The 17,341-nt window shown below is 35.1% G+C and overlaps 1 protein-coding gene across 31 annotated transcripts in view; it reads right to left on the bottom strand.

Moving 5' to 3' along the window:
- Positions 1-17,341, bottom strand: part of KCNMA1 (potassium calcium-activated channel subfamily M alpha 1) — a 529,533-nt gene that overhangs the window by 122,111 nt on the left and 390,081 nt on the right. For all 31 annotated transcript variants that reach the window (XM_026850996.1, XM_026850999.1, XM_026851000.1 and 28 more), the window contains one exon: positions 8,188-8,297. In XM_026850996.1, the coding sequence (XP_026706797.1) occupies positions 8,188-8,297 (110 nt within the window). The remainder of the gene's footprint in view (positions 1-8,187; positions 8,298-17,341) is intronic.

Raw genomic sequence — 17,341 nt, 5'->3', positions numbered from 1 at the left:
GTTTACATGCACTTGGCCATGTAGTTAAAATTAGGATTAATACATTTACCATTTAAATTGTATTGTGCAAATGTACTTCAATATGATTAAAATGAGAAAGATCTTACACCTGCTTTTTTTCCACAGAAACATAAAGAATCTTGTAATAAAAAGTGAGAATACTTTTTATCTCAAATTATTACATAGAAGTCCACAAGAATTGTCAATGACAGTATCCGAGGCATTAATTTCTATTTTTATTTTCAACTGCCAGCATCACCTGTGAACTACTGATGAACACAGGTGGTCATGAACAAAGGCTCTTAAGAATCTGAATCTGTTTCTGTCTAGCCAGAGAGAAATAAATTGTTTTTGACATTAAATCCTCCTTCTTTACTGGTAAGACTACTCTTGGCATAAATTAACCATAGATACCTGCTGTATTATTTGCATGTGAAAGTACTGGGATATTTAGAATTTAAAGAAATTATCATTCTTTCTGAGCAGTTACTACCTTAATTATTTATTAATTATTAATTTTTGTACCAAACTAACAAAAGAACATTAATTAGAAATCTACTGGAAGAATGTTTTCTCTTTTCAAAGAAATTTTTTTTACTGAAATTTTGTACACCATAAATAATTCACTTTTTTCCTCAGGGTCAGCTAGAACATTTTTCACTGAACTACATTTGACAAAGGAATAGGTAGTCTCATATTTGCAACTACTTCCATACAGTACAGTTCAGTTGCAGTTAGCAAAAGTATTTTGATATAGGATAGATCATATTGTTATCTACCTAATGGAAAATACATGGAAGAATATAATTCCTGATAAAAAAAGTAGTATCTTAAGATAAGCAAATTACAATATCAGAATTATTTCATAAATATATTATTTTTGTCTTCTTTTCAAACTATTTTTTATGCACATTGTATCTAATGGTTTCTTTGGTGCTTGTTAGTATCTGTGTTTCTTATGAGCTGGAAGTATGAGAATATCAGGTACTTTTATGGAGCAGCAGTGTCTAAAACCAGTGCAGTCAATTAGGTTTGTATGTTGGAACAGAAATTATCATAATATATAGATATATAATAACCCACATATCTCTTTTAAATGTTTGTTAATGTGAGGCTTAGCTAATTTCCAGTCATGTCAAAATGTCAAAAGCATAGGAACCTTCTGCTTTTAACCCACATCTGGGTTCTTCCAGGTGCTCAGCACTCACGTATTGGTCAGGCAAGGAAAAAAATTTAACCAACTACTCCAATAGCAGAATTTCATGTAACTATTAAAAAATTTAAAAGTAAGCACTGATGTAAGTGGTTCTCTGATCAAGTGTAAAATGCCAAGTTTGTTATCAAGAGGTCTTGCTAAAATTTTTGAGATGTATTTTACAGGTGTCTTACTAGATCATTACATGCATTTCTACTATTGCAGTAGAATTGCTGGATCTTAAGTATGCTACAGGACAGATTATGACAGAAATTCAAGGGGGAACTAGAAATTAAGAGATGCTAAGAAATAGAAAGCCACTAGCTGAAATCTATCACATGCATAATACAGAAGGCACTGGTGGTGGTGTTACCAGTACTGGAAAATTTGCTCAAAAAGTAAGAGTACTTAACTACTATCACGGTTATTTCCACTTACAATACTGTTTATCTTACATGACTGTTGACTCATTATTTACACCTCAGAAAGACAGTAAAAACTTCAAGCATTCTGTGAAAGGTTAAGAAACCCTAACAGGCCAGATCAGAAATACAGAAGAAAGAAAAAAATATAGCCGTGCCATGTGTATGTGTAATCATGCAGGTGTTTCAAGATCTGTGATTGCTATATTTCTTACATTGACATGGAGCAGAAATAACCACTAAAATCATGGAATCATTAATTTAATGAAAAGTGAACAATGACAGTGAGGAGTTTAGTTTACGAGACAGGATTTGGTTAAGCAGGCAGTTCCACATCAGATTAGAATTTTAACTGTAATCTCAGCCCTGAAGAGACACAGAGATACTACATATAGTTTCTGGTCTAATTCCATCTGACCAAGAAAATGAAACACAATTATATTTTATATTTTGCAAGTTATGAATCACTGGCTACAAAGCAATACTCATGGCCAGATTCAGTGCATGAAAAACATTGTTCATGCTTACTGTCGGAATGCACTCTTTAGTTTCTTTAGTCAGTCAGGAACCAATAGATGTACTGGAGAGAGATTTGAAAAGTTTTACATACAAACGATGCCTAAAGCTCCTGCATGGCAACATTCTAAATGTATCTGAATACAATATATAGAAGTTTTGATCTCTTTTGCTTTGTTAAATCACAATATGAGGCTATTTTATCCTTGAAGGTTCATCATGGGAAGTATCTGGAAAAGGCTATTGTCCCTCAACCTTTAAATGATCTGGTTGAAGGTTACAGTTGACTAGCTTCCTGTCTCCAACAGGGTAATAGATGGGTGTGGGGGGCAAGCTATCAGCCCTGGCATGTGCAGAAGCTGAGCATTTGATAGGGGTCTTTAAGCACCTATTCTACAGACCTAACAAATTTTTTAGCAATATTTTTGTTGAATATCATTTATATATGGCTGTGGACAAGGCATTTTTTCTTTTTCTTAGGAGAGATCTTCTGGGGTCATCCAAAGATCAAAAGGAAAAAGCCTTCTATTAAATTCTGTAAGATTGAATTGTAAACAACTAAGTTAAAATAATAAAAAAAAACATACTATGTGGGCTAAGTTTTGCATAAATCAGTCAAAAAAGTGAAAGTACTCTTTAAATCTATCACAGTGGAAAAAATACCTCCCAGACTGTAACACTACTAGGCTAACGAGAAATTCATGTTAGCAGGAAAAGTAGATATCCAGGAGTAGAGATTACAAGTGTACACTTTAATACAAAAGCATACAGAGAATATGGGCGAACCTTGTCAAAGATCATGCTCTTTTCTAGTGGGTTCATGAGTCACTATATAAATAATATAAGAGTGTGTGGAGCGACTTTTGTCACTCATGTTAACATGACATACAACACTCATAATGACGTATATTACTCTCTATATACAGTACTTCATATAAATTAATTATTTGTACCAGATCAAGTCAGTGGCTGTGTGAGACAAGAAACCAGGCCTGTGAGAAACTAAGACAAACAGCCTGGGAAAGCAAAAGTTGAGGCTGATTGAAGAAATGCCTCAAACACTCGCAAGACAAAACTATGAGTCACAGGGTGCATTCTGTGGAGGCTGAAGCGGATAACGCTGCCTGATGTATCTGGGGGAGAGAGCCCTGTGGAGACAGGACGGCTCTCCTCTGGGGCACCTGGGCAAATTTCAAGGGCCGTGTGTCCCGTGAATGAACTTTGCTTCATTATTCACGAAATGCATATTGAAGTTAACACCCCTCAATATGCTAACGAGGGCTGTCATGATCATGCTAATTACATCATCCCATGAAACACCTTACCCCTCCCTGTACATGGGATACATAGGTCTGTGGGTCGACCTCGGGGACAGACCCAAGGAAAGTGGGTATAAATCAAAGGGGGGAAGAAAGGGCTCGCACTCTCTGCCCTTCTCCCTGCCCCCCCTCTGCCCCCCGGCTGTCTGGAGAGAGCAGTGAAGCGAAGAAGATGGATGCCAGCGAAAAAGACAGCCACCTCCTGGAACCCTCGCCGGCGGGATCAGTGCAGGAACCCAGACCGGTGATCTGTATTCCCCCATTCCCTCTATCTCCCTCTTTTCCTTTTTCCATTAAGAAATGCAAGGCATATTATGTTGCTCGCCACAACTTGCTATATACTTAGCCAATTATCGTGTGTTCAATTAGTCCATTGTAGGTAGTTAATAAATGCTTGAACTTGGAGACTTGTTGTCTGCTCTAATTTAGGATTTGCGAATTTAAGTCACTTGTCCCCCTTGTCTGAGCGGGATGTGACAGGCTGCTGACAAGACCAAGTGCAGATGAGCAAATAAATTTGCTAATTACTGTACTGGATACCATTATCATTATTAGGATGGTAGTGAGAACGTGAGCTGAATATTTAACAGTTTTTGGTTGCTGACCTGTCAGTCTATTAGGAAGACACTGAAGGTAAGAAATGTCAATGCAGAACTCTACATTGCTTTTTCTCTGTATTCCCACATCAAATATTATCTCGATTTACAAGATGGTTGCTGATGTGAAATACAACTGAAGTGCTGTGAAGTGTGGTGGAGTACATCCTACTCCAATCCATACTTGCCTAAGTAGTTTCATAAATATTGGTCTTTCATTACTTTTGTGAACTCTTACCCTGCTAAACAAAACTTTCATTCCACTGTTCTTTCTGGTTCCCATTAAAGCTGATCATGTTGGAATAAGAAGACTAAATAAGGATATTGTTCCTATAAGAGCTCTACTGAAGGTTTTAAGCACAAAGAAATCAGGCTTCCATTATAAACATGGGTAGTGATAGTTTTCTAGGTATGAACAGGAAATACAGCTGCCACATATAAAGAGTTTTGAATTAATAAACCAAACTTGTCCAGTAATTGTTAACCTACTAATTAATGTTTGCACCAAATGTAGTAAAATTCAGGTTATCCAAAACCATGGTGTAAGCACTGGTAACGGTACCATAAGCCTCCATACTTTAAACACACTGAAGAAGAACAAACTGTGGGAAGCTGTAAGTCCTCTTGTGATGATCTATGACACTTTTCTATTGAAGCAGCCTTTTCATACTTGTGAAAAAGTTGCTGTCCACTGAGATGAAATTAGAGAGCACAGTGGGACCTTACAACATCTGTTTTCATGCATTGGCTCTTTCTATCTCACAGGTGTGCCTGAGGAGTCCAGTACATATTTATTGGCTGGGTAGAGGCAGTGGGGGTGGCCAACCTTTTGCTGGGGGGGGGACCCAGAGGAGAGTCTCTGAGAGTGCTTGGAGGAAAGTGTAAAATATAGAAGTCTCAGGCAGAATCAGGTGGAGTCCAATTTTAATTATAATCCAATAATAATTTAATTTTAATTCAGAAGATGGAAAGCTTCATTCATACAGTCATGACAGTCTAGAGGCTGCCTTGTGGCCTGGCCACTACCTAAGCTGAGCTTATGTTTGTTGAGTCTAAAATTTGACACACATCTGCAATGTTGAATAAAATCATAGGTTCAGGAAAAAGCTCTTAATTTAACAGGTATGGACTGATCCAGCATCTCTGCTTCTGAGAGGAAGAAATCTGTACTGGTCCTATTATGTGTAGCCTGTCTCAAGAGTCCAAAAGTGCCTCAGATTTATCTCACCCTTGGAGACAAGTCAGAAATCTAGTTGAAGAGAATAATCCAAAGACAGAAGCAAGAACTTGACAGTTACAGATAGTCCATGCTGTCCTTGCTCTGTGAAAGACTAGCTTAATTTGGAGTCACTCTCAGACTACGAAGGGTTACTACCATGAATATATCCAGAAAATAAATAATCTGTTGTGGAGCTAGGAGAGAATGCAGACCAGTGCTGAGTGTTGCCTACTTGCCTAACTTAGTTCTCCTTTGTCAGAACAGTAGAGTTCCTAAGACTTCTGTGATTAGCTCCCCAAATGGTCTGTTATAAAAACATTCAAAAAACTTCATGAGTAATGTGGGAATATATGCCATAGTTATAAACCATGCAACAATATGTTGCACAAATACAGACATAATGACATCTCTAAAACTTTGGCTTTTATTAAAACATGGCTATGACATTTGATTGAATGAGTGACTTCAAAAACAGAACCAACAGCAAATGGGCCCAATTTAACATATATTAAGAGAAGTAGGCAACCTTCATATGCTGTTTCCACTGCTAGGTCAAGTGTGAAACCATAGATGTGCTAGCCTCACTAGGAAAATTTTTGAGTGGAGAATGTTGGGCTTAGAACCTGGGCAAAGATTAGCCATGTATTAGTAAATATTAGAAGGCCCAGTAGAAGACTGTGCACTAGTGAGGGGACAGTTTGGATAGTTTACTCTGCAGTCAGCATCATCCACACCTGGTCCAACAATATCCAAGTGCACAGAAGGATAGGAATTACATTCAAGTACTGGAAATACATTGTTGGGAATATACTCACACAATACACACACATATAATCAGAGTTATGTGCAGACTGATGTTAACTTCTATTTCGATTCAATTCTTCACCTTGATGTTGACATCAAGAGGTTGAAATTCTTCAAAAATATTGAGTGTCCCATCCCCACTGAAAGAGGAGATGTTTCTGCACTCTCTTTATGTTTGTTATCCAGATTGCATGGCAGCCTATTTACCAAAGAATCACATTTGTAGACTGGCAATCAAGACCAATAAGCAGAGGAAGCAGCACATGTCATTTAGTTTCAGTGTTTTAAAATGTCATTGACTGCATTAATTTATAAGCTAAATTACAAAAAAATGTTCTCAAAGTCTATATATTTTGGGCATAGTTGATCACACTAGCCTGTCCACTGGTTTTATTTCCCTTTCACAAAAAAATGCAATGGACTTTTTACTGTCCTTCAGTTCTTCTGGAAATTGAATAGCCAATTTTTAAAGTAATGAACACACCTATGCACCAGACTCATTAATATGCAACGCTACATTTTAATTTTCAAGGTGCTTTAATTAACCTGAATTTAACAGAGTTATTAAACTCTTGGAAAATTTGAGATACGTCTTAATTTTTAAATTTAAACTAAGAAACACAGTTAATTAAGCCTCCAGATAATGAAATGTTTGAGGAGAGATCCAAAGTTTAGACTTGTTTCGAAATCTCAGTAAATGCCCTTTCTTTGTTGATTATTTAATCTCAACTCTACCAGCACAGTTACATGAATGTCAGCTCTATGTCAAATACAGTCTCAGTCACATGTTTCTAAGAACTCACATAGAAACTCAACTATGTTTGACAATGGTCTGGCATGGAAATTTAGTTTTCATGATTTTAGTTAGTGTAAACAGCATAAGTTACCATTAATTCTGAATATAATTTCTACTTCAATATACCCAGGCAAAGTTTTGTGATTATAGTAATAAGCATTTTCTCTCAATAACCTAGTCACAGCTGGTAACACAGTGGAGGGATGGATTGTGAGCCCCTTTAATTTACTAGCAAATTGAAGACTGGCCTCTGTCCTGTCATAGTTACATTCCAGAAAAAGACAGATTTTTAAATGTATAATATTTGGCTAAGAGCTGTTGCTCCCTCATACTTATGCCACAACCTATGTTTACGCTACTGTGAAAAGCAGAAACGGTGGGAGAAGTGAGAGGATTTGAAGCAAAATCATTCTCCTTTACATAGGAGATTTTATCTTCTTGCTCTGTTTTCTGCTCTAAGAATGGAGTCTGCAGAAGTTTTTCCATGTTATCTAGCTAGACAGCAAACTCTTCAGAGTAGGGTCTGTTTCTTTTCAAACATTCAAATAGTCCCTAGCAAAAGCTGTCCACAGTCTTTGTTGTGATCTTTTGGTATGGCTGTAATGAAGAACAATGCCAACAGAGGAGGAAACATGAACGGTGCTAAACTATCCTGACTACATTTGTGGCCTCAGTATTTATCATAGAAACCTTGTGCATATAAATCTCTCATTCACAAAATCATTCTGGGACAAATATAAGGATTTTCAGTCTCTAGAAATAAAGTTGTAGCATGGCTAGCATAAGCCATATGCTTCAAATACTCCTTTCTCATTACAGAACAGACATATTTTTTTTGTGACATATTTCACTTGTGAAAAGTGTTTGCAACCAGTTCCACAGAGCTCTGGATGCCACACTGCTTATATGACTCCACTACATCTGTTTAAATTAATGAATAGTTTCCTTGGAATGGGACATACGCCAAGACTGTGATGTAGACAACCACTACTCAAAGAACGGGAATCATCAGAAGAAACAATAGGACAGCACTTATGAGTAAATAACTCAATTTAAATGGATTGCTGATGAATTTGTTCAACACTGAAAACACTTATGCTTTCATTTACAATCACATAATTCTAAATCTCTTCTGAAAACAGTCATTACAATGTTTGGAATACTTCCATGCAATGATTACTTTAATGTTTATTTTATTGGATCCCATCTGATGGAGCAACATTAGGACTGTAGCAGAGTGAAAAGGTCTTCTGCAGAAACCTTAGGTTTCACTTGAGAGAAGGCAAATACTTATATATATTAATATGTATTTCTACTTACTCACAAACTGCAGGGAAGGACAAACCCACAAAGGCACTAGACAGATATTCTGTATACATTTCATTTGCAACTCCTTCCAGGTAGTACTTCTGCCACGTATCCTCCTCAATCTAAAACAAAGAAACACAGATGCAGATTTCTGAGTAAAACCAAAAGCTCTCTTTAAAATTTACAAGCAACTTCTTAAACTTGAATCAATTTTTAAGAAATAAGTCACTAGACAATTAATATTGCTTATTTTCACAGGGTTTCCTGGAGTGTCAAAAAGAAAAAAGTGACTGTGTACTCAGTAAATCAAGTATCCTATGTAAAAATAATACAATCAATTCTTGGCAAGCGCATTTGGCATAAGGTGAAATAAGGTTGTACAGAGCTTGAGAAATAACGTTTCTCAATGATCGCTTTCTGAAAATTCTCAAGTGAAATGGTTGCATTTTATTGTTATTTCAGTCTCTCTAACAATGTTTCAAATATTTTCACCTCATTTATGAGTTGATCGGCAGTCAAAATTTATTATTTAAAAAAATTTTTTTTTTTCTTCTCTGAATCTGTAACTAACAAGCAAATTATAATAACAAGAAACATATACTGAAACAATTTCTTAGTGATCATCAGTGCTTTAGGACAACAACTGAAGAAAAACTTTACCGATACATTCAGAGATCTTTTACTGTTGAAGGTATGAAGGAAACCAAGTCAGAGGTGCTACAGGACCACCATCAAAAGCTCAATATATTTGGCTAAGCAGAAGTTTCTAGTGATATCTGAGAAGTGCATGCAATCCCATCTAGCTTCCAGCTGCTGCCCTGGGGTCCATGGATGTCATATATTTGTAAAGCTTATGTCTCAGAGACTCTGTAAGGTCTTTCGATTAGCATCAAACTTCTATATTAAGGTAAGTGGATCAAGCCTCTTAGTGTCTATCAGCGGGAATAACACTATAATTCATGAGAGCAAATACAAAGCTAGCTGTTATGACTGGAAATACTGCATATTCTGAATGAATACTGTTGAAATCCCAGGTCTCTGTACCATAATTTGTGCCATCATACAAAGTTTCTTTGAGATTTGACTGTCATTCCCAATGAAACCTTCCTAGGCAAACTAAAGAAACCACCATAGGCAAGCAGCCTGAAATATCTAAGGCTTCACATGAGACAGTTGCTTCCCTATTTATTACATCACATTAAAATAGAGCAAAAATTTCAACCACAGTGGGACATTACTGTGTGTAATTATCTCTTTGGCCTTATTGAATATTGTGCTATATAATCATGTGAACTGAGAAATACATATTTGCAAGAATTATACACAGCACAAAAAATGTATGATAATACAGTATATATAAAATTAGCAAGAAACATGTCAATTACAGCAGACTAGCAAAAACAATGTGATAATATTCATTTTTCTCACATTACCACATTTACACGGACCAGAGTCTACCTGACTAGATAGCAAATAGGAAACAAGTAAAAGACAGAGAGATCCGAGATTTTAATTTTCTTAAATAAAGCACATGATTTTCAGATCATGGAAATACTTATCTTGTAATTTAGTTCATGTCTAAAAAATATATTTTATTCTTGGTAAAAAAATAAACACATTATTAGTTCCACTGTTTAGGTAGCCCCATGATGGTCTTCATCTTATAGAACAGAGAGTGAGACAGTATTGAGTTCAGATGCGAAGGCCAAAATATTGACATAATAAGGAAGTTTTTGTTAGTTCGTTGTTTTTTTTTTTAACTATTGGTAGAGATTTGCAAAGCTATCAGAAAGGACTTGGATAACTATATATCTCTTAAATATTTCATGTTGTCTTTTTCTGATATCCCCAGCTTCTCCTGAAGCTCAGTCTACACTGTGTAAAGAAACAATACTAATCCTGCAGGAAACAGAGCCACAGCCAGGCCCAATTAAGTGGTAGAAAGGATGCCCGAGGAACATCCTCATAAATTACTGCAGGTAAGGCTCAAGTGCTTTAATCTACGTTGCTTATCTTGCTTGTCTAAAGTCCTAGAGCCAGTGTAATGGCAACCAGCTAAGTATGAGCCAGATTTTCAGCATTTCAGAAATTCTTATCAAAGAATTCAGTCCAATAAGATAAACAAATTATTACTGCTTTGAAATATTTTTCAGCTACATTACTGCCCACTATATCAAATGCCTTGGATAATGTCCAGTCAATGATTTTAATGATATGAAATGCCTTATGGCAGCAAAACATAGGCCCAGATGTTCTTTATGGTAAAAGCATTTTGGTATGTTAGAAGGAGCATGGGGTTTGTTATGAACATATAATCCAAACAGCAATATAAATGTACATCTTTGACAGTATTCACAAAAATAAATTATTACATGGGATTCAAGTGATTTGGGTAAAGGTGTCCAAATTAACTTTTTCAGCTACTCAGCAATAAATCAAATTGAGAAAAGCATCTTTAAACAACGATTTATCTCTGTGTCAAACTACAGTTGTTTTAAAACAGCATTAAAGCAAGAGGTTGTTGCATAACATGCAGAATTTAAAGGAAATCTCACCATGTAAATTCAAAACAGGATAAAAATTTAAGTTGGGAAAAATGAAAACGCATAGTCTGATCACCAGAAAGTCCAGGTCTGTGACCCACAACATACTCTATGTATTTACAATGTAACCAGCAACTGGGTTTTGGCCTCTTAAAATTAAAAATTAAATCATGTCTACAAGAATATAGTTCAATACTTTTTCCTGGATATTAATTCTTATTTTTTCTTTAACTGGTTTGTTTATATTGTTGTTTCATTAGGTTTGCTTCTTATTATTCTACTCTAAATTATGCTTCTAAACAAGGTATAATCAGATGAAAACATTAAGTGTTTAACAAAACATTTAAGCTAAGTAATTGATATTTTTATCTTTTAAACTAAATCTTTAGGAACTTTCAAAATCTTACATGCTTTAGGAAATAAAATTGTATGAGCACAAACTGTAAAAGTAAACTACATTTTAAAAACAAAAGCGATAACTGTTGTAGAGTCCCATTCATTCCCCAAGAGTCTAGAACAAATTTTTCATGTTCCTTCTTATACACTTTTAAACACTTAATATTTTCTAAAAGACTTATAGTTCTGTGTTCCATATTCTTACTCCAGTTCCAAATCACAAAGCTCACAAAACCCTATGCAGTAAGAATTCTATAGAAATGCATTGATGTTTCTCTTCCTACACCTTTTTATCACTCTTTTTGAGCACTGTCTTCATCCCTGCTCCCCCTACCCACAGTTCCCTAAGTCTCTGGCATTGACTCTGCCTCTTTGTTTCTCTTTACCATATCATTACCTAACATCACCCACAGTATCAACAGAACTGTTTCCCTAGGCTAACGTCCTGTATACTTTACTTTCTATTTCCCTCTGAACTTCTTTATTCAAATGGAAATGTCAGGCTGCCTAGCTGACATGTACTAGAGGATGCAGAGCCACCAACTAGTAGTGCTTTAACTGATAGAGTTCTTTATCTTAGTTCCCCATCAGCAGTGTTTCCACCTCCTCTTTCAAACTCCTCTTTTAGGCTTATAATGTGGTTATCTTCTTTGCCTTCTTCAACTCAGTCACTTATTCTATGCTTAAATCATACAGACTTCTTGTCTTCCCACTAATTAGGATAATCTGTGAAAAAATGTCTAAATCATATCAGAAAAAATCCACTTTTAAAAGCTTTAAGAAACACAAAGACCAATTCCATGTTGAACTAGCAATTTATGGATAGCCAGTACCAAAAAATTGAGACACACAGTACTGTCATACCTACTAAACTCAGTGAGTAAAACCTGGATTATATTATTCATTACCAGGAATTAAAGCAACAGCCCATTAAAAGACTTCAGAAAGGGAATTACAAATGAGTCTCTATGCTTGAAGAAGAACATGTCAGAAGTCCAGGGCCCTAGCAGCATAGATGAGCTACAGCTCTGCTAATTGTTTAACTTCAAGAAGCATTTTCATTCCATGTCCACACATGGCTTGTATTGAAATGCTATAATCATAATAATGCTGAGCTTTTCAAACTCTTTTACAATTTAAAAGCACTTCTTCCCTGTAACAGCCTGATCCACAGCCCATTTAAACCACTCAAACCTTCTCTACTGTTTCAGACATGCTTAGGATCATTGTCTGAACAGCACTAAGCAGAAGAAAAGGACAGTGTGTTTTGACATAATGATTTGCGTAAGAAAAAATAAAATACATTTCAGATTATATAGTTAGATTATTAAATAACATTCATATTATTATATATTAAATAATACTATTGCTTTTATATTATATTACAATACATTATAGTATAATATAACTTCCATTGAAATTTGGTGTGACACAAATCTCTTGGACAAACAATTTTCCAATATTAAAAATAATCTGAATCCTACAGTTATTTTGACAAGTATTTTATACGTTTGCATTTTTAACCTACAGGCTGAGTACTAATTTGGGATTCACCACTCTTTCCCCCATGTTAAACTAGTCAAAAGACACTCTTTCAAAAGAATGTTCTAAAGAATAGAAGGATAGGAAACTTTAAGAAAACAGTGAAATATAAATGACAATGAATTTATTTCTTTAAAATTTTATTCTGCTGTTGATAGGCTGCCAAGTAACCAGTAACTTTAGTTCTGGAGAAGTAAACAACTGCAAGAATAAATTGCAGTATGGAGATGTTCCAAATCATACACTCCCTGACAAGTGGGCTGCAAACAATCAAGAGAAATTTCTTCCACAGAAATTGTTTCTCCATTCAGAGACCATGTGGGATGCTAAAAGGGATTTGCATTGTGTTCTTCACCACACAGAGAGAAGCTGTATCACATTTTTTATAACTCTTTTATTTATGCGAAGCTTGCAAATGTTGCTGATCAGCAACTCTTTATATACAGAAAACATAAACTGCAGGCTTGGTAAAAAATAAGAGTAATGATAGCAAGGACATGTTTGTAACTTATGGTCTATTTTGTGGCTTTTTCTTAGATTGACACCACCTGGGGTTGGAAAAAAATATACAAATACATTACATGTTTCTGCTTTCTTCCCTTGCTTTCTTTAGGCAGATGGTTTTGATTTGGAGGAAGGAACTGCAGATCAGACCTATAGTTAAGTACTCACCCTTAGTCAAGGACCAAGAAAGGACTGGAAAAAACTAAACTCATTCACAAATCAGTGATCAAGCTTCAAAGATACTGATTAATGCTAAATCAACCTTCATGAAGTGATCGGAATGTTTAATATATGCTCTGTTAAGATACCTTGAAATGCTGATTAATGAATTTTAAGAATTGCTGATATTTGGGATGCTATACGATGTTATAACATAATACTAATAACAGACTAAAGATGATTTCTGCATTTTATCTCTGCTTGAAACATGATGTTTTCCCTGTGATTTCAAAGAGAAAGATGTTTGCATGTCTGGTATTTCTTGAAAGGCAGTACCTGCTGGTCTGCTAGAAATGAAAAGACTACTAAAAATGTCTAGTGTTCAATATTTCTTTCCTAATTCCTTGAGTCTTGCAGTTACCCTGAGTTTTAATAGAGCAATATTCCAAAGATAAACATAATCTGTTTCTCCCATAATCGATGTCAGTGAGGTACTAATTTCAAAATCCTTCTTTGAAAAAGAACTTCCCCTGCATAATCATAAAGAGAAGTCTTTGCAGGATATTCTGTTATTTTTATCCCTGAAGTTAAATGACTAACATACTTCAGGCTGATACTGCAGCAACATAAGTAAATGTAACACTCTAGAAAGATAACAAGACAGCACAATTAGTGGTTGATTCAGCCACAAGGAATCATTCACTCTCTTCTACTGGTGACCGCACTATAATAAGAATACACTTATTAAGAATAAGTACATAGCATTTTCTTTTTACTTTGATGTTAATTCATAGCAAACATTATCACAGGATGCTGTATTGGTACAAAAAGAAGCAATATTTTTCTTCAGAGACCTTACAAACTGAAGAGGAAATTTTAGCAAAGGAAAAAACAGTTAAATTATTCCAACCTCAGCTAGGAAGAAAGGTAAAAAGAGTTTAGGCAATTGTTGGATCTCACATAGAATCTGCCATATCACCACAGTGACTTGAATCTGTATCTTCCAAGTTCCTCTCTAGTACTGTATGCACATGATTACCTTTCCCTGACTAGGTTACACCACAATTCTGTCTAATTTTCATCTGGATCTTCTTTTAAGTCACAATGCTCCTCTGCTCTCCTCTAGCTTTATATAGATACAGTGTTGGTATCAGCAAATATATTTACATAACACAAACCATTTCCTAGTGAGACAAGGTGACAGAGATACAAAAAACCAATATACATCTTGCAACCACAACCATTAGTAGTGCCAGGAAAAAAATTAAACCCTTAATACAGCCAGCCCTACCCCCTGGTAGTGTAATTATCAGGAGCTCTGTAGCCCCAACTGATCTATCTTGTTCATAGCATTTGGTTCCCAGTGTAATTATGTTAACAGTTACATGAAAGAGACTGAGTATATCTAAACCTGATAATGGTATATAATCTCATCTGTCAAGATCTAAGTCTCACTATCAACACAGAGAACTAATGCTAGAGTTGTAGTGTGACCTAGGATCTTTTTATTAAGGTAGTGACACAATGAAAATTCCTTTATAGCACAATGGAAGCAGCTGTAAAGTCTGCTCGCTATCACTGAATAAACTCAGCTCATCTCCATGAAGGAAAGAGCACACAACAGTAAGAAGCCTTTGAGAATAATTTCAGATGTTTGGAAGAAGGTCATCCATTTCATAATTTAGATATATTCTTACTTTGATAAACAGCCTTATCTAATGAAATAATAAAAATCCCCCCAAAAGTACAGTAAATTAAATGAGTTAAATCTATTCATGATCTCTCCAGAATAGCACTTGAATATTTTAGTGCTGTTGTTAAAATGATTTGGCTTTATTCTAATGGCCTATTTTTTTGGTTCAGCATGTGTCCCACTATGGAGTATTTTGTCTAAGAACATGTAACTCAGAAATTCTGAATGGTCTTCACCAAATTATAAGGTTTATATCAAAAGATTAAATAAAGTGTTGTGTAAACTACATGGAAGTTTTTACCTATTTCTGTTCTAAAATACGTATAAAATTTTCCATTTGAAGATGCCCAGAAGGCCATGTAGAGAAATGTTTTACAAAAAATGCCTAGAAAAAAAAACATCTTCACCAAGACAATTTTCTTGAGTCCTTGCCAAGCTGTTTTCATCTACTTTCATCTAACAAAGGGACTCCTGCCTTCCTCTAGGATCAGAATGCTTCCAGGGCTTCATGACATTTAATTTTAAAATTCTCTTCTCCATAGCACTGTGGGTATTTTTATAACAACACAGATGAGAATAAAAAGAAAGTATACACAGAATATTCTTGATTCGTAGCTGAAAACAAGTTGTACTTTGAAAGCAATGTATTTTAAACATTTCATCACGTTCACCTGTAATGCCCTTTCAGTCCACCTAAATTGCTGGTGTGAATGTCTGGTTTTATTATGCCTTGAGATATGGATATCAAAATCTGACAGAGAAGTAATTGGCTGAAATCAGTTCACACATTCTCAGCAAAGAGTGAATTCTTAGATTTACAGCCTTATAATTGAATTTCCTTAAGTACTATAAATTATCCAGTACCTCTTTACTCAATTCCATTGTCTGCTTAAACCAAAGGTAACAAGTATTCTTAGCGTTATAAAATTTTTACAACTTCAGACAACTATTCTCACAGTTCTTTCTGTATGCAAGAACTTTTTAAAAATTATTATGAAAAAAGTATGTTTTATAAAACAGCAAATACGTAAATTAAGATTAGCTCTAATTTCAGTAAGACGTGCATTTTTTCATTGTTCATGCTAATGTAGAGTTTTATTCATTAATTAGTTTTATTCAGTACTTCAATCATAATGAAAATGATAGATTGGTGTTGATCTATTTGAATGATTGAAAAATGCATCCCACGGTAGATTTTGGTCCAAGACAAGTATTAGTCTTATCTCAAGGACTGATCATATTTGTAAATAGCTAACAGTTTTCAATCACAACAGTTTTCAATTCCTAGACTTGATTAAAAATATTACATTCAGGCAGACATTTTAGAGAATAAATGCCTTTGGTAACAGGCTAGATTAATATTTGGGGTAGATCCTGTGAGGTAGGTAGATCAGGTAATCAGTTTATTACGTAGTCTCCTCAAGAATGTGACAATAAACCAAAAAGTTGCAATTCCTCCCCACTCTCCTTTTAAAATACTCCTTCATTTGAAGGAATTCATTGTTCATACCCTAGTCTCAGAGTCCAAGGCTGCCCAAGTGGCCAAAAATAAATAGCAACACAGTTGATGTGATCCACCAGTGTAGGTAAGCACCTGATAGATGTAAATCTGTGTGGCTTTATTAGGTCTCTCTTTCAGTCTGCACGAGAAAGGAATGTAGTGGGAGAAGTATGCACTGTATATGTCTGGGTGTGAGCAAGAGCTGCCAAAAGAGCCCAAAGAACATTCCTGCTCTCAGAATAGCTTAGAGGAGAATTGAAACTGCTCTAGATCATTCTTCAGATCTGGAATGAAGTGTACCATCTTACCAATAAAGTAAACACAAACTAATTTGTGGACTTGTGTTATGCTCATGGACCACATTCCACATTTTATTAATTTACACAACAATACTCATATTGGCTTGCATGGTTGAATATAGGGACAAAATTTTACCACCCTTACCTTTTATTACATTTACTTATTTTTGCAGTATTTTTCATATGGGTAGACTTTTGGTATACATTTGCTAATCAAAACAATACAGAAATTGCAGTACAGTATACTATTGCCATTTTTTTCTGAGACTACGTAAGTAATAAAAAGTCACAATTACTTTTATTAATACAGCTATATAACAGTGTGCTATAAAAAGACTGGATTATTGAAATACAGTTTACAGGTGTAAAGTCTTTTTTCCTTAAGTTATCACTTGTTGTACAATCTATCTTTCTTCCTTTAAATGTTTACGGAACCTTAATCTTTTTGAGCTGATTTCCTTTTTGTTCAGTTTGGTGCCAAAGAGAACATAAAAGATTCCATATGAGATTACATTGCTAAAGCCAAAAG

This window comes from Athene cunicularia, assembly GCF_003259725.1.
Source record: "Athene cunicularia isolate RWA chromosome 6 unlocalized genomic scaffold, athCun1 chr6_part1, whole genome shotgun sequence".
In the NCBI taxonomy this organism is placed as follows: Eukaryota; Metazoa; Chordata; class Aves; order Strigiformes; family Strigidae; genus Athene; species Athene cunicularia.
This window is presented reverse-complemented; position numbering and strand designations above follow the sequence as displayed.